The 25476-nt window shown below is 39.4% G+C and overlaps 1 protein-coding gene across 1 annotated transcript in view; it reads right to left on the bottom strand.

The window, feature by feature from the left end:
• gabrb4 (gamma-aminobutyric acid type A receptor subunit beta4) overlaps positions 1-25476 on the bottom strand; it is a gene marked incomplete at both ends in the record, with an annotated part of 66121 nt that overhangs the window by 21679 nt on the left and 18966 nt on the right. The window contains 2 exons of the mRNA XM_083910063.1: positions 3223-3443; positions 7791-7858. Of these exons, the coding sequence (XP_083766189.1) occupies positions 3223-3443; positions 7791-7858 (289 nt within the window). The remainder of the gene's footprint in view (positions 1-3222; positions 3444-7790; positions 7859-25476) is intronic.

The following is a 25476-nucleotide window of genomic DNA, read 5'->3' as shown; positions in this document are numbered from 1 at the left end:
AATTACATCAGCTACAGAGGCTACTAGGAGCTAACAGCAGTTAGCATTTGGAAAAGGGATCATTTACAGGCTCTAGCAGGCACATTGCCGTCATATATAACATGTATGCACTGGACAGATAAATCCTCTGAGGCTGGAAGTTTGTGTAGAACTCTGTGCTGCACTGTGGAGCCAAGAATAGAACTTTTCTTGGACTTCCGGTTTTCGGATGTTGGTGCCGTCGCCAGCACTCTCACGTGTTTTACGGACAAATTCCAGGAATTTAGCGCATTGTGACGTCCCAATGAGTGCGGAAGTCAAAATCGCGTGTTTCATCTCCTGTACTTAGACTGAGGAGGACCACAAAAACATGAGTGAGTCATCTTTTTTAACAATTTGCACTGATAGGACCTCCAGAGTCCCAAAAATATAAAAATGATTAAAAAGTTGATTTTACATAATATGTCCCCTTTAAGTTTCTGAACAGTATCTGACACAGGCAATCAACCGCTGCATTTGTCATAGTCCGATATGAACCGCAGACCTTCTGCTTTGCAAGGCGACCCTAACTAGGATGTTACAATTTATTGGTTCAAAAATAACTGTTTGAATTAGAAAATAGAAAAATTTATTTGTAATGTCAGTAAACATTTTCCTGAAGTGGTAATGGTCTCAATCAATAGCTGTTGGTCTTCTTTAATAGAACATGATGTTAATTTTGTAAAGTATGTTGGCATTTAGAGGAACATAGACAATGAAGCATGACACATATGAGTTGGCACCAGTGTGATTGACATCTGGTGCCATCCAATAGGATTCTTGGTTGCAGGTGACATCTGTGAAATCATGAATCTTCAAATATGATTCTCCACAAATTTCCAGGAGTTCATGTAAGAAAACCCTCACTCTTGTAGTAACTTTATCTACTTTGCTTGTAAGAAAAAGTATGCACTTCAACCTAACAACAACCAAACTCCTCATGCTGATTAACATATTCCTCGTCCAAATAATATTTCTATCTGTTCCGGACTTTTCACAGGACTGCAGCGAGCTGCTCTTGTTCTGGTCACACTTGTGCTAAATTTAGTCTGCCTCGTCAATGTGTGACTGTGACTGAGAGTAAAGAACAAACATTAAAGATGTACTCATTAAACAGACATTTGCGGCTTCCGACAGCAGTGACGCTGCACTTTGCCGAGGGTCTTGTGGAGAGTCATGACGGGAAAGTAAAGAAAAAAGGCCACGCCATCCTTTTGTGCCAGAACCAATTCAGTAATTCAGAATTTCTGAATCCTGATTATTGCATTAATAATTCATTACTTTGTATGAGCTAAACCTTGTCATTGTCATTTCCTTTTATCCATGGAACAAAACACATCAACGGCTTCTTTGCCGTCATAAAACTTATTTTTAATAAACTGTGTTAGCTAAAGCAGTTTAAATAACTATTAGGGCACATTCTTAGGCCACATCCACACAAACCGGCACGAAAAGAAAACCGCGCTAAAAACGTTCCCACGTATTGGTGACGAAGGAGAATATTACCGTTAGCTTTGGTCCAACACTCAGCTATTGAATATTGGGCCTTTAAAATTAATCACAGGAAAGAGTCTTCCCCTGACTGCTCGCTAAAATGACCCCGTCTTATTGCCCTCGTTATGGGAAAGGCAATATTTTCCTGGTCTGAAAATAATGCAGTTGCTTGATTTAGTTTATTTTACAGCTCTTGCTTTCTGTGTCCAACATAGCATTCTGTGGAGTGGAATTATAGCGAACCATGAGTCTGTAAATTCTGCTGAACAGTGACTGCTGCATCCACAGTTAACAATTAAGGGATCATGCTTACAATATAGTGTGACAGTAGCACAAATGGGGAACAGTCATGAAGTCAGTGAACCCAAAGTTCACATTAGCTGCTACCATAAGTTACTGGTCATTACAGACCAAGTGGAGCTGGAGCAGCAAAAGCTTGGAATGGACTGAGGCAAGCGGCGGTGCCTTACATTGCACTGAAAGCATTTATCAGTTCTTAATTGTAAAGTCACACGGTATCAATTTAATGCACATTAAAATGTGCAGAAAACACTTTCTTAAAGCTGTAGTGTGTAACTTTTGTCAGCTACATTCAAACCACAGTCAAACACAGATTAAGTCCATCAGCTCCACGTCACTCTCTGTGTTTCTCAGTATAGCAGTGTTTGGATTCCTTGTCGTACACAGCTGCCACATTGACTGTAGGCGAATGCGTCAACGTTGCCGCCATCTTGAAAGTGACAATGAGAGCAAGAAGGAGGCCCTACGTTTGTACTGCTTGGGGCCTGTGCACATCGCTGCCCTTTTCAAACAAGGCAAGAATCTGAATTTTAAACGGAAATGTGCAAATGATTTGTTTTATGTCAAGAAAGACTGAGGTATCAACAACATTGTGCAAGTAAAGTGAGATGCCAACAAAAAGTGATTTTTACTGCCCCAATAAACCCAGTCATTCAGCAGCCAGTGAGTCAGCGTTGCCAAATCCTCAGTAAGAAAAGTAGCTATTTGCTGTACTAAAAGTTGCTAAATGACATAATGACATAATTTGCATAATAACATGTGCATGTAATTGTAATGGACGCTGTAGGAGTATGAAGCCAAATCAGGGCCATAATATTTGTAAATTTGAAAAAAGAAAATTGAAAGTGAAATTTCGATAATATTATTTTTTTTCACATTAAATTAAAAATTAAAACATTATTTGGTTTAAGATTTTTTTTTTTGTAACTGTCCGATCTTTCTGTTTCAGACTTTTGACCCTGATCTGGCATTGAGGGCGTGCCATAACCTGAGAGGGGGGGGGGGGAACGCGCTGAGGAATCACGATTCATGTGTGTGTGAAGCCTGCTCTGCTCTGGTATGAACTCAGGCTATGATTTGTTTCCCCCTCGTCCTCATAATTCATTAGTTTCTTCTCATTGCGCTTGGGAGGGTGCATCATAATTTGCATTTTTGTCCTGTCTGGTGTGCAAAGACCTTTAGAACGATACATGGTGGAAAGAGAAACCAAATTTGAAAGACATCCTTGAGATACTATATGTTCACAAGGAAGAGCAGATAGATATAAATATATACATTATTTTGTGTTGTGTTAAAATGACATAAGCTCATGTAAACCACCAGTCCAGGCACACAGTGAATTCATAAAATCAATTCCTATAACAGAGATGACTGCAAACGAGTTACACTGTAAGTCTCAGCTGTTCTTACCTCAGCCCGTATAAGACAGTGCCATCAGGGTGCAGGCGGATCATGCGGTTTTTCACTGTCACACCATGAAGAAAGGACTTCTTGTCATTAAGGAAGTAGGTGTCGGGGAGCCACAGCTGGTCTGCTACACGGTTGTCCAGAGTCAGATTCAAGTTGAGCTCACCATAGGCCAAACGCTTATCTCGCCAGCTCTGCTGGAAATACATTGTGATGGTGTAGTCCTGGAGAGAAGGAGAAAAATAGAATTGTCTTTCCTCAAAATTATAACTGTAATTAGACGTTAAAGAAACATGGGAGATTGAAGATTGAATACAGCCAAACACTTTATGTTCTGAGTTTGTTTTTTGCTTGTTGAACACCCAATAACACATTTTGTAACGTGGGGTCGCCAGAGGAGTTAGTCACACAGTGAGCTCTCGCTGTGGCCCTGAAATTCCTCATGATATTGAAAGAGAGCATTAACTAAAAGCCTCAACCAAGCAAGAAGAAAAGCAAGGGTTCAAATCGGGGATGTCTTTTGTCAAGATGTAAGTGGCTGAAAGCAGAGAGGAATTTGTCGAATGAAACAACACGAATACAAGGCATGGTTCATCAAAGAGGCAAACGTGTTAAATCACAGTTCAAATAGTCAAATAGTCAAGTTTTTTGGAAGTTCTTCATTTTTTCAACACAAACTATCCCAGGAATCCCTGCATGCATTTGGAATACTTTGATTATAAATTGCTAAATGAGAAAGTAAACTATGACATATTTCATATTAAAGGAACAATAATTCTGTACTCTGTACTTTTCTGAAAAAAAGGAAAAAAATTAAGTCAAAATATCATGATAATTTTAGTGGATTCATCTGGAAACTTTACACATAGCCACTGACAGTGTGTTACAGGCCCCCAGGAGTCTTTAAGCCCCATTTCAGAACCACTGTTATAGAAAGCAAGAAGAGGGTGTCGCATATGGAAAGAGATGACAATATTTGAAAAATCCCTGTACTCAGTGCTTTACCACAACAGACAATAAAAGAGAAAAAGGCAACTTTGATAAGACAATGTCAGCAATAAATAAATGCATCCACCGCTGTGCAGCTTTTCATGCAATACGAAAAACTTTCCTACTCAGCATTTGTAGAATAGGGCATGGGCAGCAAACCAACAAATCCAGTTGTCCTGGTGCTCTTTTATAACACTGTATCTAACAGGAAATGCACTCAAGTGAAGGTATAATGTCTGCGAGCTAATATATCACTGCACCTGCAATCAAAGTACTGCACTGTGTACAGACACAGTTTTTTATATATAAAAACAACCTATGCACGCAAAACTTGAGATATTTTGTGCAACATGTCACATGTTGCTTCTACTTTCACTGCAATACAACCTGGTAGCATTAGCAGAGGCGCTGCTTGTGAACAGGCAAGGCAGGCAACTGCTTGGGGCCACGAGCTGATAGGGGGCCCCTGACACTCAGAGCCTGAGGGCTGTTTTTACTGAAATGTGCAGTGAGCGGCCGCCTCATCGTCCCCCTTAAAAAACAGTGGGCAATTTGCAATAACATCTCAGTAGGAAACCTCCCTAAAGGGGCCCCACCTCACTTTAACCTGTGTGAAGTTATCGTTCTGCAAGTTGGAAAATAAAGCTTAAAACTATTACATAATAATTCCATCATGATATCGCAGATATTCATATTTGAATCGATGTATACTTCATTATATATATATATATATATGTATATTCATAATATGATGCAAAATAAATACAGTTCAGTAAATAATAACATGGACAACTGTAATTAAGAGACATTTGATACATACATATACTGTATACACACACACACATATATACATATATAGACATACATACATATACAGTATATATACACACACACATATATACATATATATATACACACACACATATATATATATAATGACATGTTGTATGTAATACATTAAGTAATGTGATAATTACAACCAAAATATCTTATTTCGTTTATAATATATTGCAAGGTTATTTAGTATTAGATTCTGCCTACTGTATACACATATATACACATGTATATGTGTGTACACACACACACACACATATATATATATATATGTATATATACACATACACACATATATACATATAAATACATATATATATATATATATATATATGTGTGTATAACGACATGCTATGTGTAATATATTAAGTAATGTGATAATTACAACCAAATGTTTTATTTCATTTATAATATATTGATGGCAAAATTATTTAGTATTAAATTCTGCCTATATTCTATTCTATATTCACCTCACTGGACACACATGCTATGTTTAAAGGAAGCTGAGGTCATAGGGTCATGTTTTCAGTATAAAATGATATTACAATTAAGTGGTATTGTATATTTATATATTATTATTTATATTAAATTGATACATTTCAAATGCATAACTTTGCATAACAATGCATTTACAGAGGACTCCGCTCACCCCTCCTATTCCTTTAGTGCAGAGAGAATGCTTGTTGTTTGGCTTGTTTGTCTGTTCAGGCTGCTGTCGAAACACAGTTGCCCCTCCTAAATATAACACCCTGGACCATTAAAACCAGGTCTGATAAAACTGGCACACTATCTCTCCTCCACTCAGCTTCAAACAACGCATGTTATAAAAGGCAGAGTTTGGCAAATCAATTTAATTTGTAAAGCTGAAATTTACAAATCATACTTGACCTCAGTGGGCTTTATTAAATGTACATTAAAACCACATCCTGTGGTTCAGGTAAAGAACAGCTGCCTAAAACAAAACAAAACTTTAACCAGAGGGAATAAAAATGGAATAAACTTCAGGAAGAGCCACAGAGAAGGCAGACATGCAATACTGTAGATGTCGTGTGTAGAGAGCAGATTAAAAAAAGTTAATAAAATAGAAATACAATGACAACAAAAACAATAAGAGTATATTTCATTTATAGATATAATAGCAGTACAAAGTGTAGAGTTGTGGTTGTATATTGCAATGGTTGCAAAACAAAAAAGCCAACAAAAAGAAAGCTGTATTTCAATAACCTAATAAAGTGTTTCAGAAACCTTTAAATAACCAAAGGTTCAGGCAAACCTCACACTTTCGAACAGTACATAAAGTACATAAGATAACAACAAAATGAATCTAGTATACATCTCATTCTGCAGTATTTTCCAGATACACAACACAGTTCACACTTGGAAAAAAACTGTTTTAATTTGTGAGACATGTTCAAATCTAAACTCACGTCAAATTCAAAGTAAATGAAACGCTCCCTTGTTCCAGTCATGCGTGTTTCTGTTATTCTGTAATCAATTTGAAGACTTTGTGCGAGAGGAACAACTATTTCAAACAAATCGTGAACTTGGCTTCCTGGCTTCGATCGGGTTGACGGTCGAAAGACAGACGTGACAACGGAGAGGGTGAATGCAAACAACACAAAATAGAAACGTGGGAGGCGTGAGCGACTGCAACACACTGAGTGAAATAAAGAGACACAAGCAACGTCACAACTCACACTCCTCACACAGCTTCTAAGAGTCAGTGTCGGAGCAGAATAGCGGATTTGTAGCAAATCAGTCAAATCATACTACTATTGACCCTTTAACCCTTTATATGTTTTCGCCGGAGTTTGACATTTTCAGGAAATGTCCGCCATGGGACCAGGAACAAGTGATTCAATTTTGGGTGTGATCCGTAGACACTATCACTATTTTTATCGCTGTTTTGTTGGCACTGAGCTTCTTTGGCGGAGGTCTGCGCTCTCCGAGTGCTTTTCTAGTTTTAACCATAAAAGGGCCAGACAATTTCCTGTCTCTAAGTGCTTTGGCCCATTTTTTTCCAGAGAATTTACAATATAATGCATGTTAAAATGGTGTATTAACAATTTTAAATGAAGAAAAGTAAAGTATTATTTAAAAAAAAAAATACACTGTAGTTATACATGAACACCAGATTTCAATTTGCAGAGTATACAACATATTTAAATAAAAATTTTGTTTTTGTCTCAATGTCCAAAAACGGGCCTCAAAATCTTATGTACATGCAACAAAGACACAGATTCTCCGGCTTCCTGCAACAGGGTGAGTGAAATTACCGTAATAATCACATGTTATAGCTTTCGGGAAATCTTTGGAATTTCTCCGATAGCACACACCATCGTGTAATTACGGTAATGCAAAGTGCGCTCATGCTAGCTTTTCAAAACTACACTCTCAGAAATAAAAGTGCTAAGTAGAACCATATAAGGTTCTTTGGCTTGTCCTCATAGGAGAACCCTTTTTGGCTCCAGGTAGAACCTTTTTATAAAGGTTCTACCTGTAACCCTTTTGGAGGGTTCCACCAAGAACCCTTTTCAAACCCTTTTATCAGGAAAGGGTTTTTAAAGAGTTCTCTGGATCAAAATGGTTTTTACTGGAACCATTAGTGTTACCAAGAACCCTTGAAAAAAGCTTTCAGAAGCAAATGGTTCCAGGTAGAACCTCAGCCCTTGTAGAAGGACCTTTTTGGGAAGGATTGAGCAGCGAGAAGCAATGAAGAGGGCAAATCTACAAGACAAAAGACTCACCATGTTTACTTCTGAGATGGAGTCGATGCTCGCTATGTTGATGCTCATTCCTACGATGACTGGAGGACCTGAGGGAACAAAGAAAAACACCACGTCATGACTTAAGTACAAAATAATTACCATGGTACTTAGAAGGTACTGTTCACCGAAGCAAAGTAAATACATAGAGCTATGACAAAATGAACTGGGATTTCTCTGTAACTCCTGTAAACTTGATTGGACAATCAGTAAAGTTTTATGGCAGCTTTAATAGCGTCATTCTGACTGAGGAGGACGTCCAACTGCCACTGATACTGGCAAGAGTCAAACATCGGCAGACGGAGAGTTGCACGTGCCTTATCCTGCACCTGAAATCTTCATATTTGGTTTATGGATAAGTTAAGACAAAAACAACAGACTTTATTTGACTTCAGTGACTAAAATGAAATAATGCAGAAGGGAAAAAGTGACTTGACTTCTGCATAACTACTTGTTCTGGACCTTTTTGCCCAGCGATTTTTTAATGATTGACATGGCACGTACAGACAGGATGAAAATCCCTGAGAAGGTTTACTCCAACTCCTCATGTAAAACGGACAAGGTAAGTCTGACTATGTTCTTAAACACTTTTTAAAGCACTCGCTTTTCAAGTATTTGTTATTGATATTCTTGTTCCCATTCAAACACAATCACTAGCACTGCGCTGTTTCCAGTTTCCAGTGTCCAGTTGTAAGACAATGCATCATTTCCACTTGTTCGACAACACAGATTTAAAAACACTCTGACTCAATGCAATGCAAAAAACATACGCTGGTGACAGGGCGAATTCAAATCCCTTTTCTGCAGCTCTGACCATGTGCACAAAGCAGGCAGTAAAGATCACTTACTGAGCAGCTTATGAAACAACACTGCGAAAACTCACTCATCCACGCTAATTTCTAGGCTAACAAATTCATGTAAAAGGAACAGGAAGAGCAAACTGTGCCTCATTTACATGATTACGGTACATGCTGTAGACATGTAAACAACAATGCACCACCATCCACTCCATTACATGTGCACTAAACACTTAGTGCACTTTAATATTCAGACATCTTTAGGTTTACAAGGATTATCCATTCAGAGTGTGAATGGATAATGCAGCCACTGCAGTCTCGGCGACTCACAGGCACAATGCGAGACTTCGTGATCTTGAACGGAGACAATTCTGCACCAAAATGTCTTCATTTGGGGTAATTAATGAATTATGCAGGAGAAAAATGCAAACATAACAGCTGTGCGCTTATACTGCGCTTCAAATGATTGCCATGATGAATGACCAAGTGCCGAGGTATTCCCTCAGCCTCGAGCTCATCCACCGTTTATTCATTTTGTTGGTGTCAGCTCTTCTCAGATGAGGTTTTAGCCAAACAAACTTTAGAATAGTGGCATCACATCACTATTACTTGTTGGTTGGGCACTCACTTTTGGGGAGTTTCTTATTTATTACTATTACAAAACCTATTACAATTATGTATTGCATGATTGTATTGTATTACTACAAAATAACCACTTAACACCTTGAGGTAGGATAACTAAATTGGAAACTAATACGAATGTCGCCACATAGCGTTGGGGAGAGAGACCAACCTGTTTTCACCCCAAAAGCATAATATACCATCACTCCTATCCTTCGTTGTCTGAAAGAGACGCACCAGGCTTTTAATTGACCCACTGGCGGCGGCGAGTTTGAGGTTAGGGTTAGGGACCAGTATAGGACTGAGGTTTTACGGTTAGGGCCAAGAAAAGGACTGAGGTTAGGGTTAAGGACCAGGATAGTACTGAGGTCTAAGGTTAGGGCCAAGAAAAGGACTGAGGTTAGGGTTAAGGACCAGGATAGTACTGAGGTCTAAGGTTAGGGCCAAGAAAAGGACTGAGGTTAGGGTTAAGGACCAGGATAGTACTGAGGTCTAAGGTTTGGGCCAAGAAAAGGACTGAGGTTAGGGTTAAGGACCAGGATAGGACTGAGGTTTAAGGTTAGGGCCAAGAAAAGGACTGAGGCTAGGATAAATATCCATGTTAGGCTTAGTGGATATTCCCTGTTGGCTCCACTCAGTCAGACATTTATTTTATTTATATCATCTGCATTTCATTGACCAATAATACATCATAAATAATTATAAATAATAGAGCATAGGGTTTTCCTTGTGAGTGACTGCTTAGTTCTGGCTCGATGCTCATAGCGACGTTAAAGTGTGGATGTACACTCGGGGCAGCTGCTCTGAGCGTCTCTTTCAGACCGGAAGGATACTCCGAGGGACGTGACAGAGCGGCAGTATATGAAGCTCTTGGAATGAGAACTGGCTGGGCAGACACACTTGATTCAATAAATCAATTCCCAGCAAGTGTTTGTGTACTCGGACAAGGAGGGGGGCGACGATAGCTCAGTGGTAGAGCGGGTCGTCTTTCAACTGGAAGGTTGTGGGTCCGATGTGTCCTTGGGCAAGACTCTTAACCCCATGTTGCGCCTGACAGCTGTGCTGGCAGCGTGTGAATGGGTATGAGAGATGAGCGATGGGAAACACAATGCACACAGGGTGAAGAGCAAAACTTGTAGTGTAAAGCAGCTTTGAGTGGTTATCAAGACTAGAAAAGTACTATATAAATACAAACTATTTGCCATTAACAAGAACTTAATTGTGCATTGGTATGCAGTGACTGACCCAGAGCGATGATGAAACCGAGGTTATTGTTGAAAAAAACATATTTTTCATCAAATGTATTGCATACATCCCCAGTAGGACCCATTGACACATTTTGATCCAGCCTCACACCAAGGATCTGTCCGTCTATAATCTAATATTATATTATATTATATTATAATATTAAAAACCCAGAACCAAACGTGTTAATGCACGGATCCTCCCAATTGTCAAGTAGTAGTCATTGTGCTGCAGCTGGGCTCCATGGCATACATACATACACACACCTGCACTGCACTGCAAAAACAGGTCGTCTAGAAATAAGCCAATAGTTCTTAAATATTTAAACTTTCATGTTTTCAGAAAAGAATAATAATAGTAACCAAACCGAATTTCGTTTGGCTATAATGGTTAAAACATAAATCTAGACTGTAATGTGGGTCAAATATACTGTATATGTACAAAAAAGGCCAAAAATAACTGGACAAAAATTTAAGAAAGCTGTGCTGATCACAAGCAAACAATGATGTCACGTGGTCATTTTGCTTGATATGGCTGACACACCAATCTGTGATAGTGAATTTTACTTCAGTATTTAACACGTCTTTAAAACACACCAGTCATGAACACAAACCAGGAGCAGTTGGGATTCCATGCAAAAGCTTAAAGCAGGACAAAGTTAGCTCTTTTCTAGAACATTATTAAAAATAGAACATTTTTCTATAGTGCAAATCTTACTTGCCAATATTATTATTTTCCTTTTAGGCAAAAACTTTAAGAACATTTGCCAGACATGAGGCTTATTCAGACCAAAAAAAATAAAAACAGGTTCGGAACCGGACAAGTTGGTATTCGAGGGAACCAAGAAATACCTGGTTCTTCCCTGCGAACTATGACATCACCAGTGGGCGTGTTATATTCTGGTATTCTTGTGAAGACGAGCGGAAAGTAGAGGAAGCATTGAGATGTTGCCGGTGTTGTGTTTACTTCCACCTGAGTAACGCAGATTAACGTCCTCCCAATCTTGGTTCCTCTAAAACTGGTGTGAACACGATGAGACTCCAGAACGACACCAGAGCCAAAACCAGAACCGTGCCTGTCTGAAAGAAACTAGGTGTGGACCCAAATGCACAAGGCGGACGCCAAGATCAAGGTTCAAGGTTAAAGTCTTACGCTTGGTCAGGTAATAAATCCAAACAGGGTCAGATGAGAGTGAGCCAGACACAGGGAACTAGAAGACGTAGACGTGGAAATCCAAAAGGCGTATTTAAAGGAGCATGAACTGATTAACACCAGGTGCAGACAATCAGGGAATTAACAAGACCAGACAAGACAGATGAAGTGCAGACAGGAAGGCAGAAAAACCCTTCACCAAAATAAAACCAGGAGTACACATACACTAATTTGCATTCTCCAGCTAATTTATGGCTTCTACAAATGAGTAAATGTCATAAAAAAGTTTGAAACTGTACTTTACTGTACTATCCTGGCATTCCAGAAAAGGCAGACAGCCATGACAGCACTCATTTATGACGTCACCGTGTGAAGACATGCATCACATTTGTACTGTAAATCTGAGTCCAACAATTGGAGTGGAAACAGTAAGTTATCAAAATCTATCAAATAATAGTACAAAAATATAGCAAAATATTTTGTTTCAATATACAGTATAATGATTTACGTCAATCAAATTCATATAATATTTCATGCACCTTATACACTGCAAATTATTTCCAGGATTTCTCAGGCATTATTTTAAAATGTGATCAAACAAACACATGATTATCACTCTACATGCTTTTACTGTGATAATGTATAACATAATACAATATTTTTTTTGTAATTTCAGCATACTGTGTGGCATAACTCCTGTGATGTCAGTAAAATGCAGTAGTTTTAAAGAAAATGACTGCTATAGATATCAATTTACAGTAAATGATAGGATAACTTACTGTGAATGTATAGCATTTAGGACCGAGTGATTTACTCTAAATATGCACAATGTCATTCGCAACCAGTAGTGAGGGAAATGTTATATACAAAGTATTAAAAAATCACAGGAGAAAGTGCCACATTAAAGTCAAAGTGCTGCAGAAATATGTCAGATTTGACCCGTTTTCTTGTTCTTCTTCCTCCTGCTGTGAATGGCTCAAACATGTTTTTTCTATAAGGTCCGGCCTGGAGATTTAATTACGATGTTTCTCTTCAAAAACGGCTACTAAAATATTAACCAGCGAACCACTTGAAAGGAAAGGCCCCATCTATACTCTCTCTCTGATATTCTGTAGTCCTGTATTTCTCTGCCCTACTCCCCGCACTAACACTAAATGCCCCGAAGCTTTGTCATATTCCCTGACCCATCTCCCATCTCCTTCTCAAAAAAAGAAGAAGGAGAAAATGCAGGGCCATTTCCTTTTGCACTTTGTGAAGGCAACCAGTAACAGCTTTCCCCAGAGATGTCAAAGTACATTTGTTCACTGGATGAAAACAGAAAGCATCAAATCTCTACTCTCTCTCTCTCTCTCTGCATATTGTGACCCTGCTTTAGTGATCCAGGAGCACCTTGTCACCACTGTGTTCTCAAAATAAAACCATGACCTGCACTTGCACTTATTCAATTCTAAAAATGACTTTTTACATCTTTAAATAACACTTTTGTCATGAAAATGCTCTCTGCGAGTACTTTGTAATTAACTCGGTAACATGTCAGCAAAGTGCTGACGACACTTGTGTTATTTTCAGCCTTATTTTTGTTTTGTGAGGTGAATGTTGGATTTTGTACCAAAATAAAGGAAGTGTGAGAGTGAGATATGGAGAGATCGTACTGTCCTGAGGCAAACTGTGCTGTGTGTGAACAATTAGCAGCATCAGTGAAAATACTAAAATGTGTTAACCTGGATATGTATGTAAACACCATAGAGAAAGATAAGGGCACATTGAGTTTTGCCTTGCTTTATGGAGGCCGCCATCTTGCACTGCCCAAATGGACAGATCAGCCAGAGTGTGCATTTTGCATTTTGAAGTTGAAGGTTGTCTACAAGTACTCTATCTAACCATTAGACCACTTTTTCTGACTGGAAATTGAAGTTTGGAAACCATTCACTCGCCTGTGATAAAGTCTACAGTGACTAAGACATTTTTAGGGACAAAGGAGCTGATGGACTGCTGCTTCCTAAAATGAAATTTGCATTCCTATAGGTAAATAAACAAAGATTTGAACATGAAAGTTCCAAAGTCTCACCATTAGATGTCATTAGGAGTGCATTTGTAACATGTTTAAACTCAAAGATGAAGAGAGAAGCAGTGGTTGATCAATAACTCCTGTGTGCTGTGATGTAGAATTGCAGATTTTCTTAATGGATTACTCTGTGGACTTTTGTCAGGAGAATGAGCAGTTTAAACAGCGACACAAAATTACATTTCCAATTTAAAAGACGGTTTAAAGGTGAGATTAAAAGAGGCAGCCACATTTCTCAATCTATCATGATTTTCTAGTACGTGAGAGTGTCCATGTCTCAAGCTGAGGAGAACTAAAACAACTTTTACAGCAAGTTTTTTTGCTTTATTTCTTTAGCCACACGGTGGAAGATGAGGGTGATGAAAGAATGAATAAGACTTGGTTACAAAATGCAGATGATAAAAACGGTGAACACAAAAGCTGAGACATTCACTTCACCCATATCTCTTGGAAGCGAGAGCAGAGGTTTCATCATGGTGTTCCTCTCTTCTTAAAATGGGAAACACCTTATTAATATTTACACACCTGCACTCTGAAACTAAACACTGGAACATTTACATTACATGGTTACTCAGCAGTGCTGCCTGCCTGATGATCCCTGTGAAAACCATTAATGGTTACATCATTCTCACAACACCTCGGCTGTATAAGCGTGATTGGCCTTGAGGCTCAGTCACGATAGCCACTGCGTTCAAAAACACAGCCAGTTATGTGCAGTATCTTACTGCAGTGCTTATAATGCTTTCACTCCTTGTTGACAGTTCCCTTTTTTTTTTATTATTATTTCAGTCTGACTCTCCCCTCCTTCGCTTATTATCTGTGTATGCTGTCCTCTCAACTCCAACAATGTGTCACCACATTCAGCTCCCAGTCTGACAGTCTTATCAAGCCTCAGGGCAAACAAGCTAAACTGATTTAGTGGGTGGCAAGGCTGCTCTGTTTAATGTTGGCTTTGGTAATGGCATTTCATATCAAAACATTTGGAGTTTAATGCAGGGAAGGGCCTCGTAAGTTTAAAAGACGCATTCCAACTTCAGCTGAGCGTATCAGTGGGAGCACACTCTCTCCTGACTGTTAATGTTGTCTGCCGAAGCTGTTATTCAATATTCCCAAATGTATAAAACCACTAATATCAGCTGTAATATTGCAGTGTTACACTCGGTTATTACTGTGCCGGTAAAGGTTCCTATGTGTAATATTTAGGGTTTATTGGCTGGAAATTGAATATAAAATCCACAAGTATAGTTGTACATAATTGCTTTAAAATAGCAATTGTTTGGTTTTTGCAGTCTAACACTCTTAGAAATAAAAGTGCTAAGTAGAACCATATAAGGTTTTTCGGCTTGTCCTCATCGGATAACCATTCTTGGCTTCCACCTTGAAGACTTTTTTTCGGGAAATGGTTCCAGGTAGAACCTCAGTCCTTGTAGAAGGACACTTTTGGAACCCTTAGTTTATAAACCGCTCCTGCACCAAAGTCCGTGGCTAGAATCAGCGCTATTTGTACAAGGGAGCTACTTGTCAAGAGTTTCAAAATATTTTTACAGGAGCTCAAAAACAGTCAAATATGCCACTTGGAGGCCCAAATGTGGACTTTTATTGTTGAATTTCTCCACATTGGTACAGTAAAAAGGCTTCATATGTATTGTGTGTGTAGTCTTTGATGTGTAAAAGACAGACATATCACACAATGGCAGGAATTATCGAGCAAAATGTTATTACAGTAGCTCAAATATGGCCGAATATACAGTTGTGGTACAGTGAAAATGCTTGCTATTGGGTGAGTGTGTAGAAGTCAGATATACCACCCATATCTAGGCAAGTTTTTGTCACTTAGCTAAATCCAATCAAAGGATTTTAAACACTGAAGTCACAAAATACTACACATACTTGAACCTATTGATGGAGGCAGCATCATCTCTACTTTGGTGTAGGTCGTGTGCTTGAGCCTTAACAAGTAAAGCTAAAATCTGGCAGCCATTTTCACTGAGAGCCTTGTTCCCAGCACAGGGGTGCATGTCATTGTGCCACTACCTTATACAACCACACTGCTAAAAACTTGAATAATCTCCTTTCTCAATCTGTAGAAAAGAAACCAGATGACTATAGCCAAAGTAGCGTCAAAAGGGGCTTTTTTTCTCACTCCCTCACTCTTTGACTACGAGAACCCATCGTGTCATTCTCAAAAAAACAGACAGGACACACAAGCATTGTTCTTAATTGTGTTAAAATAATGGTTGTGCCTTATTTTCACAGGCTTTTGGTACAAAAGAAGCACAGCTTTGTATATTAATACTTCATCTCACTACTAATGTTGACTATAACACATGGACAAAAAGCTTGTGTGCATGTGATCAAGATCGAGACTGAACTAGGGATGGAGAGAGCCGTTATAGAAAGAAAAACAGACAAAAGACACAGCAAAATCAGTTTGATATCTCAATACAACCACAAGAGGGCAATATAATGATATTTCCCCTCAGTTTCTCTGTTCTCCACTGCTTATGAATTGGATATTTTAATAAATGAGCAGAATAAATTACCAGCAAACAGGTGCTGAGATTAGGAGCCGAGTTAAGTCTTTTTTTTTGGCATATCTGGGTTGATTCTGTGCTTGTGCCAAGGAAAATGGGTTCTCAGCAGATGAGCGGACGTCTCGTCGCACAGCGAACAGCTTCATCATGTGAAATGTGATTAAAGAGGCTCGACAGTCAAGGATACAGGTTTGTTGTACGGAATACACCGAGAAGCAGAACGCTGCTTTTCCCCCAAACACCAGTGACATCGTTCATGATGTTTACATTTTATGTAAATGTGAAATTTAAATATTCATTATGCTCCTCATTTTAGCCCAGAGTGTAAACATATCAAGCCGGGTACATTTCATTAAAACCAAGGATTGCGTTGTCATATTATTCTAGCCGCACCTGTCAATCGTAAATTCGGCTGAAAACAAATTTTCTGCACGGCAAAGAAAATGCCACTCTGCTTCTTATATAAAAACTCTGATAATCAACTCATTGCCTAGCAACAGCGGGCTCCATAGCAACTGTGCAGCATTTTCCCTACAGTGCTGCTAAAGAAGCATGATGATTTATCCAAGCGAGTCTGTGTTTGGTTTTGCTTTCAATGGCTGCTGCTCCCATAAAGCCTCCTTTGACAAGAAATTAACAAACAGAACAATGAGTTACGTTGCAATGAATTCCTTCCCTGCATTTAATGCAAAATCAAAATATATGATAGATATTGCCTGCGTCCAAATGAGAATGTGGTGGGAAAGACACGTTGAAAAAAATGGAAATGTCTCATTGTGCTCTGTGCAGGTCAAGATCTTCTCAATGGTGAATGACGTGTAGGTCGCCTACTACGCGATGACTATCACGGGGTACTACTACTACTTACGCAGGGCTGCCTATTCTCACACAATGAGTGGGAGACGCACTTGTTTGACCGACTTCACAGGCTCTCAAAAAAATCTGTTTATCTATCCGATCTAGGCATTAAAGCACCCATAGAATGGACGTTCCAATTAACGCTGTTTTTTGGTGTGTATCTGCGCCATTACCTCGTTTATGAAGCCCTAAAGTTTCGAAACAAACAGCTGAGAACGCTGGGTTCTGTTGTATTCTCGGGCTCTGCAAGGACTCTGAAAAAGCCTGGTATCGTTACGTAAGGATCACTTCTCCTGAACAGCGGATTCTCCTACTCAGGGCACTAGTCCGGCACATCCGGTTGCGTGCATTGAACCACAGAAGAAGGAGAAGAACGTCCGTTGTGGAGGTGTTTCACTTGCGACGGTGTCTTCTGACTCTGGGTCCGACTCCGGGTCAAAGGCGTAAAAGGGACTACAGCGCAGTTCGTGACTCATTATCAAAATGAATGTTATGTTAATGAGTAGCAGTGCATCCACCGTTCCAGAGGGGGGAGCGGCGCTTCTGAGAGCTGAAGTGCTAATTACGTCACTTCCAGGTACCTGGCCAATCACATGACAGTTGAGAAAGCTCTCGCTGGCTGACCAATCGCAACACAGTTCTGTCTTCTGGGTGTGAGATTTCAGCCTGAAACAGCGCGGCTGACGAGAGGCTTCAGTGACGAACGCTACTCGCGATCGATTGATTATGCCTTGTTCTCGGCTGAACTGGCACAAAGAGTACCCAAGCGTTGTTCCCCCTTTTGGAGGGTTCCACCAAGAACCCTTGAAAAACCCTTTCTTCTGTAAAGGGTTTTTCAGAGGCAAATGGTTCCAGGTAGAACCTCAGCCCTTGTAGAAGGACCCTTTTGGAACCCTTTTATCTAAAAGAGTAGGTAGCCTACATGTCACGCGACTTATCCACTTTGTTTAGTGCCACTGGCAGTGATCCAGGAATTCACAGAACCATAGTTACATTCGTAACTTCCGACGAATCCATCTCCATTATTATATAGATTTTTTTCCCCAGTCATAATGCCCAGCCTCTTACACTGGCAAGAGATTCTTGTGAACATGACCACTCACAATAACACATCAGCCTCTGGCTTAAATGAATTTATTAATGAAATGTGATGTTAAATGCAGGGTATGCACACATTTGGCGAACAATGATAGGGAGATTTGAGTACATTATTGAGCCATATATGAATACAGCAAATGCAAATTGCTGCTTTTATGAATGAAGAGTTGTATGTAGGTCACAGTAGGGAATAACAGTGATGGCCGAATTTATTCATGCTGCACACTTGAGATTCTTATATATCCCCACATTCTCACAAAGTGAGACTCTAACTGTGCTCAAGGCACAATATAGAAATCAGTGATCAAAATCAACTCTAAAAATGGGTTTGATGTCAGAACAAAGTTATATTAAAAGATCTTTGACTGCATTACCATACATGAAAAGTCTTAGGGCCCGGTTAAGACCTTAAGTTTTGAAATCTACCCTCGGTGATCCAATCATAGGTGGACTATGATTGGGTGGTGGTAACTTGTTTTTATGGTCAAAAATCTAATTGCTGGAAACGAGCCAATAAAAATCTCTCCTCACTGAAGCTCTCGTCAGCCACGCTGTTTCAGACTGAAATCTCACACCCAGAAGACAGACAGTGTTGTAATTGGTCAACGACAGCTTTCTCAACTGTCTTGTGATTGGCCAATACCTGGAAGTGACGTAATTGGCACACCAGCTCTCAGAGGCGCAGCTCCCCCCTCTGGAACAGTGGATGCAATGCTACTCATTATCAAAACATTGTTTTAACAATGTTTAAAAATAGCTTCGTGATGGCTCCCCGCTGCAGTCCCTTTTACGACTTTGACCCAGAGTCAGACCGAGAGTCAGAAGACACTTTCGCAAGCGAAACACCTCCACAACGGACGTTCTTCTTTGTTACAATGCATGCAACCGGATGTTCCCGGACAAGTGCCCGGACCAGGAGGATCCACTGTTCAGGAGAACGGTGAAATATCCCTTTAATTCAAGGTAATTCAAGGCTTAGTATTTAAGGCACCAACCCCCAGGTTGCCATTCAATCTATAAACACTGGGAAGTTCAGAGTCCAGTGCAGTTGCTAAGACCCTTTTGTAACCTTGGGCGTCCAGATCGGGCAAGGTCAGGGTTCCCCTACTATGTGGGCGCATATTTGCCCACTACTGCTGCTATTGTGTGCTACACTATAGTATGTATTTCCTATGTATTCATGCCCACTGAAATGAAATCGCAGTCACACTGGTGTTTTCCTGATTAAATAAAGGTCATACAGCATCACTGCACCACTCTCCATTGTCAGAGAACAATAATCTAACAGTAAAAATGCTCACGCTAACAGTCGCTGTTGAAGCAGCTATGGATAAAAAAAAAAAACAGCATGGTCAGACTGCTGATTGCTGGTGAATAAAGGGAAATCATTAAAGCAGCTCTGGCAAGCAAGAGGGAAAGGGGACAGAAGAGGAGGCGAGAAGAAAACAATGAGGCAGGAGCAGTACATCACAGGAAGTCAGAGAGACGGAGGATAAAGTAAAGGTGGCCCCATCTTATCGTCCTCTCCTGTCACAAACCTTGGACCTGATATATGAAACCTAATTAGATTCCAGACTAAAAGCTGCACATGAACAACGTTTCCTACTTATATACACAGATTTTGTCAGTGAATTATGAAACGCGGCACATATTACCAGTGGACTTTCTGAACTCATAAATCACAATCCCGAGAGGAACATTATTAAAGTACTCCAAAAAAAAAAAGACCAAGGGTGAACAAGAAGGATTAGTTTATGCCTCAAAACATAAACTATTTTAATGGATTTTGAGTGGAATTAGATATTTAGAGAAGGAAATACAGATTAAATGTGGAAATTAAAAGGTTTTTCACATGTAAAACATTATTTGTAATGTTTTACATGTGAAAAAACTTTTCAGGCAAATTAAGAAAATGAATTCATAGATTTGGATGATTTCAACATAGTGTTCTACATTTAGAAATAAAAGTGCTAAGTAGAACCATACGGTTCTTTGGCTTGCCCTCATTGGAGAACCCTTTTTGGCTCCAGGTAGAACCTTTTTATAAAGGTTTCACCTTGAACACTTTTGGAGGGTTCCACCAAGAACCTTATTAAACCCCTTTATTCAGGGAAGGGGTTTTAAAGGGTTCTCTGGATCAACATCTCTGGTTCTTACTGGAACCATTAGTGTTACCAAGAACCCTTGAAAAACGTGTTCTTCTGGAAAGGGTTTTTCAGAAACAAATGGTTCCAAGTAGAACCTCAGCCCTTGTAGAAGGACCCTTTTGGAACCCTTATTTCTATATGTTGAGAGGTAGAGTGTGACATACTACAAAAGTGCTTCTCAGACCTTTTTAGAGCAGTTTTTCGTGACCCAGTTTACAATGTAAGTCATGCATAAAACATGTCTGAGATTTTTCTGTATATTTTAAGCACGGAAGGTTTTCTTCAACCAGCCACTTCCAAGAGATACGTTTGAACAACGAGTCACAAATGAATTGTACGCAAGTGTTGGTGGAAAAATATTGAGTTAGTAATAGTTATTTGAGGACACTGTACTCAGTGACCCACTGCAAGATTTATCCTGCGGTCGTTAGGAAACTATTGGCTAAAGAAGAGCATCATTCATTTAATAATCCTTTATGTTCCAACTTATAATTTATTCACTTATCGCCATAAATTATTCAGAATGTCACAGATTGATGGCGTTAATCATGACTTTAAAAAAAAAAAAATCAGATTCCTGAAGTGACCATATAAAGATTATTCTGTTCTAAACAGAACAGCTGTCTTTGTCTTTTTTTTTTTGCACCTGTGCCACATCAAAGCTAATCTCCCGGGTAACCTTACATGTGCTGTAAATCCCAGTTGCTTTGGTGTCACGCCATGTATGAGGAGTTCTGCCGACGCTGGCAGCATAATTATATCAACCTATGGTAATTATGTGGAGATCCTCCTCATCATGGGTAATGTGTCCCAGGAGAGCAGCATTCATGAATCAGTTCAGGAATCTTTGCTTTATTAACATATTCATATATGTGACATTAAAATCTGAAGCAAAGTTTAAGCAGTTTGTGAGGCTCGAACACAAAGTCAGAGGTGACCGACTGCAATTTTCAAATAATCTGTTCAAGAAAATGTGCATTTGCGCGCGTTTCTAAAGACAATGGCAGTGAGTTCACCTAGATGAGCAGCATGTAACACAAAAACACAAAAAAGGCTGCGACACGGTGATGTAAACTAGCGTTTTGTTACTGCTTTAACTCATTGTTGTCGTAATATTTGCTTCTTAATTCTTTCCTCGTCAGTCGATACATTCCTCTCGCCTGCTCTACAGAATTTGCGCTATTTTCATTCCTCTCATGCACATCAAGCTCAATACGACAGCTTTTCCACCTCCTCAAGCATAAAAAACTTGATTTCAACATTTTAAGACTGTTTCAAGTTATCTGTGTCCACTCAGCTTATTACTTTTTTTATGTGCAAAATGCACATTGCCTGGTCTCTGTGACAACATGGCTACTGCTGCCTTCCATCCAATCGAAACACTGGATCAAAACTGGCAGTTTTAGAAATTTGGTGCAGGAGAGTAATTGATTTCCAATGCAACACAAAGTTTTCACATACATGGAATATTGTAGCATTCATAGATTTCATTTGGTGAGCATTTATTAAGTGCTGGAAGTCATGTTTTCAGTGAGAGCAGTCATGCGTGTCATATGCTGCCTCTCTTCATTGAAGTACACACAGTTCAGTGTGTCAGTATCCAACACATCCACAGTTGAAATACCTGAAATATCCCTTTTTAGTCAGCAAACAACGAACCGACTTTTCATGTCGAGCCCCGTGTCTTTCCCCCTCATTTCCTGTAATTTAGCAAATGTTGGCTGTCAAAGAAAGGCACAAAAACACCTCAGAAATTCAAAATGTGCAACATGAAAAGGAAGTAGACATCCGGTGTTGCCAGGCAACAGAAAAGGCAACAGTTGCCTTCGCATGAAAACAAGCTCTATGGGCTGCAAATGCTGTCATACAATTGCGGTGTTCGCTTTTATAAAGTGTTGTGTGATATATATGTATGTATATATATATATGTATACATATATATATATGTATATATGTGTGTGTATATATACACACACATATACGTATACAACACATATAATGTGTATATATGTATACATATATACATATAATATACGTATATATATATATTAAATATACACACACACATATATGTGTATATGTATATATGTACATATATATACATATATACAAACACACACACACATATATGTATACACATATAAGTCAGACAAACTATGTAGATAAATAATGTAGATAAACAAACTGCCCGCAAAACATAAGTGACACGTTCTTCAAAGACTCAAATAAAAGAAGGAACACCTCATTTAAAGACTAATCCACAAACTCCTCTGTAGTTAATGGAGACCTGACACTAGACGTGGATCCTTTACAGGTAGAAAATGAAGGAAGTTTATCAATAAATAAACAGTATATTGCGATATATGAAGGAACAATGCTCAGAGACCATCTGATTCACACCAGAATATGCTGACACAATAGAAAAACATCTCATTGAAAGGAGTGAGTTTTTATTATTATTAAAGCTTTAAGGCTACTTCCTGCGACCAAAAATGTGAGTATTTTCAGCTCTGAGCTTGTGTAAGCTACCATGCTTTATATTACCTCAGCTGTTACCGCAGTGTAACAGTCACTGCAGTCACCTCCAAATCAAACAACTCCAGTTTGGGAAAGATTTGAGTAAATGAAACCATTTGCCTCACCTGATTTTTTTTTTTTTTTTTCATGTGTCAGTGATGAAACACAAAATGGTGTTGAGGCTGTTTTCAACGCCAGATCACATCAGAGTGCAGTATCATGATTAAACCATGGCTTACACAGATGCCACACTGACATTGTTGCCATGGTAACCTGTAGTTGAGAATACACTGTGCGCAGAATTAGAGAGACGAAACTAAAGTGCTGACGGCACCACTGTGTGATTTTAATGGATACCTGGTCGGAAATGAGAACTTAGAAGTATCTCCAAACTGAGTCACTTAGTGTTATTGGTTGAAAAACAACACATACATTTTTTACAGCATTCTTTTCCTGATCTTGCTTTGAAATACTGTGCATTGTGCTGTGCAAAGTGCATTTGTAAAATATATATTTTTGAAGGTTTGTTTGTGCAATATCTGCACTTTTAGATGCTCACATAATTCCTGTACAGCTGACTGGAGTTTGATAATGAGATGGGTTTTCAAGCACACGTCCCTTTATCGTGAAGGGTGGAAGCATCTATCTCCCGACGCTGTAAATGACATTTCTATTCTTGTTTATCTATGTGAAACAACTGAATAGCTGATGCTTTTCTTTTTTTTTTGCCCTTGGACGGCCTGCGGTCCTGTCAAGGACGTACCTTGCATCAATCACTGCATGGTTCAAAAAGTGAGCCAGCAGGGGGAGGGGAGGGGAGGGGCGGGGGGTGTATGCCTCACCAATATGTGACCTGAGGTTTTTATGCTTTTTAGTCCACTGCAATGAATTCTGGTGCAATTCTATCAGCATTTTTCGCCTTCATTTCAAAGTTGCTGAAAACAACACTTTGAATGGGAAGATGAAGTACGTCCTTTCTGCTGCATGCTATCTCTCACCACCCTTTGCCCCCCTCTGTCTGCCTACATGCACACCTCATTTAATTCAAATAGAAAATCTAAGTGAAGGCAGAGGAGGAAAGCACCCAGCTTGAGCATTTTTCCCCTGTGTTTCTCCTGTAATAAATCACTGGGCGTTCTCTCTTCATCAGGATAGATATCACTTGTACATGCCCCAACATCCATCCTGGGATTCTGACAACACACTCCTGCTCCTGCTGAATAGGCATTACTTTGAGTCTGAATTACGACGGCCCCGTGCTATCAGCCTGTATGCAAAACAACCCACCATTTGACATGTGGCAGTACACAGACTTAGAGACCGTCCTCTGTACAAAGTGTCCATTTCTCGTGATAGAACTGCCTCCATATGTCATTCAACGCCTGCTGCTGCCAGATCGGACTGACGTCTTGCTCTCATCAATCAACAGTCATGTTTTCAGACGGTAAATTACTGCACTGGGAAGTGATTCTGGTACACACACATAGAACAGCTAGGTTCAGACATTGTTCAAAAAGTATTAAAGGGGTCATATTTTACCCTATTTCTCCAAGTTAACCTAGTTCCCTGGTGTCCTAATGAACACGTCTGTGACATGCTTTGGTCAAAATTCCAGCAGTTTAACAGCCCTGTTCAGAATGCTCGGTCTAGTAGTATCTCTTTAGGTCCACCTTAAAAAAAGTAAAACGAAACTTAAGGGACAGGAAATGACATCAGCCACAGAGGCTACTGGGAGCTAACAGCAGTTAGCATTTGGAAAAGTGATATTTTGCAGGCTCTAGCAGGCACATTGGTGTCATATATAACATGTATCCACTGGACAGATAAATCCTCTGAGGTTGGAAGTTTGTGTAGAACTCTGTGCTGCACTGTGGAGCCAAGAATAGAACTTTTCGCAGACTTCCGGGTTTTCCGATACCTTTCCCCCACGCCAGCACTCTCGCGTGTTTTACGGACAAATCGGAGCTCTATGAGACAACAATTCCAGGAATTTAGCGCATCGTGACTTCCCAGTGAGCGCGGAAGTCAACATCGCATGTTTCATCTCCTGTACTTAGACTGAGGAGGACCACAAAAACATGAGTGAGTCATATTTTTTCAGACTTTGACGACTGATAGGGCCTCCAGAGTCCCAAATATAAGGATTTAAATGATTAAAAAGTTGATTTTGCATTATGTCCTCTTTAATTACAGCTCCTATCTGATGTTTCACATTCATAACTATATTTGACTGCCCTGTGTAACAGCACACAAGTCATCAACAACAGAAAACGTCATATTTGTGGACCTTTACTGATCCCCAATAAAGAGGTTAGGGACAGAGGTTATCGCATCAAATGTGTGGGTGAGATTAAGCTCTAGAGGAAGAAGAGAACACTCTTCTTCATTGCTGTTTAATTTTGTCGTGCTGGTGCAAGAGGATTACACCGCAGTCAACGCACACTGAAAGACGTAAACAACACACTATAGTTAGCACTTATTCAACTTAAAGATAACAAGTTTTACAAATAAATTAATAATTATAGTCAGATGTTCTATAAAATCTGATTGTTTTAAGTATTTCTAACCCAGTTATATGCTTTACTCAAATATAAACCACTGATTTTATATAACCTAATATTGGAAATTTCAGAA

Source organism: Microchirus variegatus (genome assembly GCF_963457635.1).
Source record: "Microchirus variegatus genome assembly, chromosome: 2".
Taxonomy (NCBI): Eukaryota; Metazoa; Chordata; class Actinopteri; order Pleuronectiformes; family Soleidae; genus Microchirus; species Microchirus variegatus.
The sequence above is the reverse complement of the archived record's forward strand: the minus strand, read 5'-3'. Positions and strand labels throughout refer to the sequence as shown.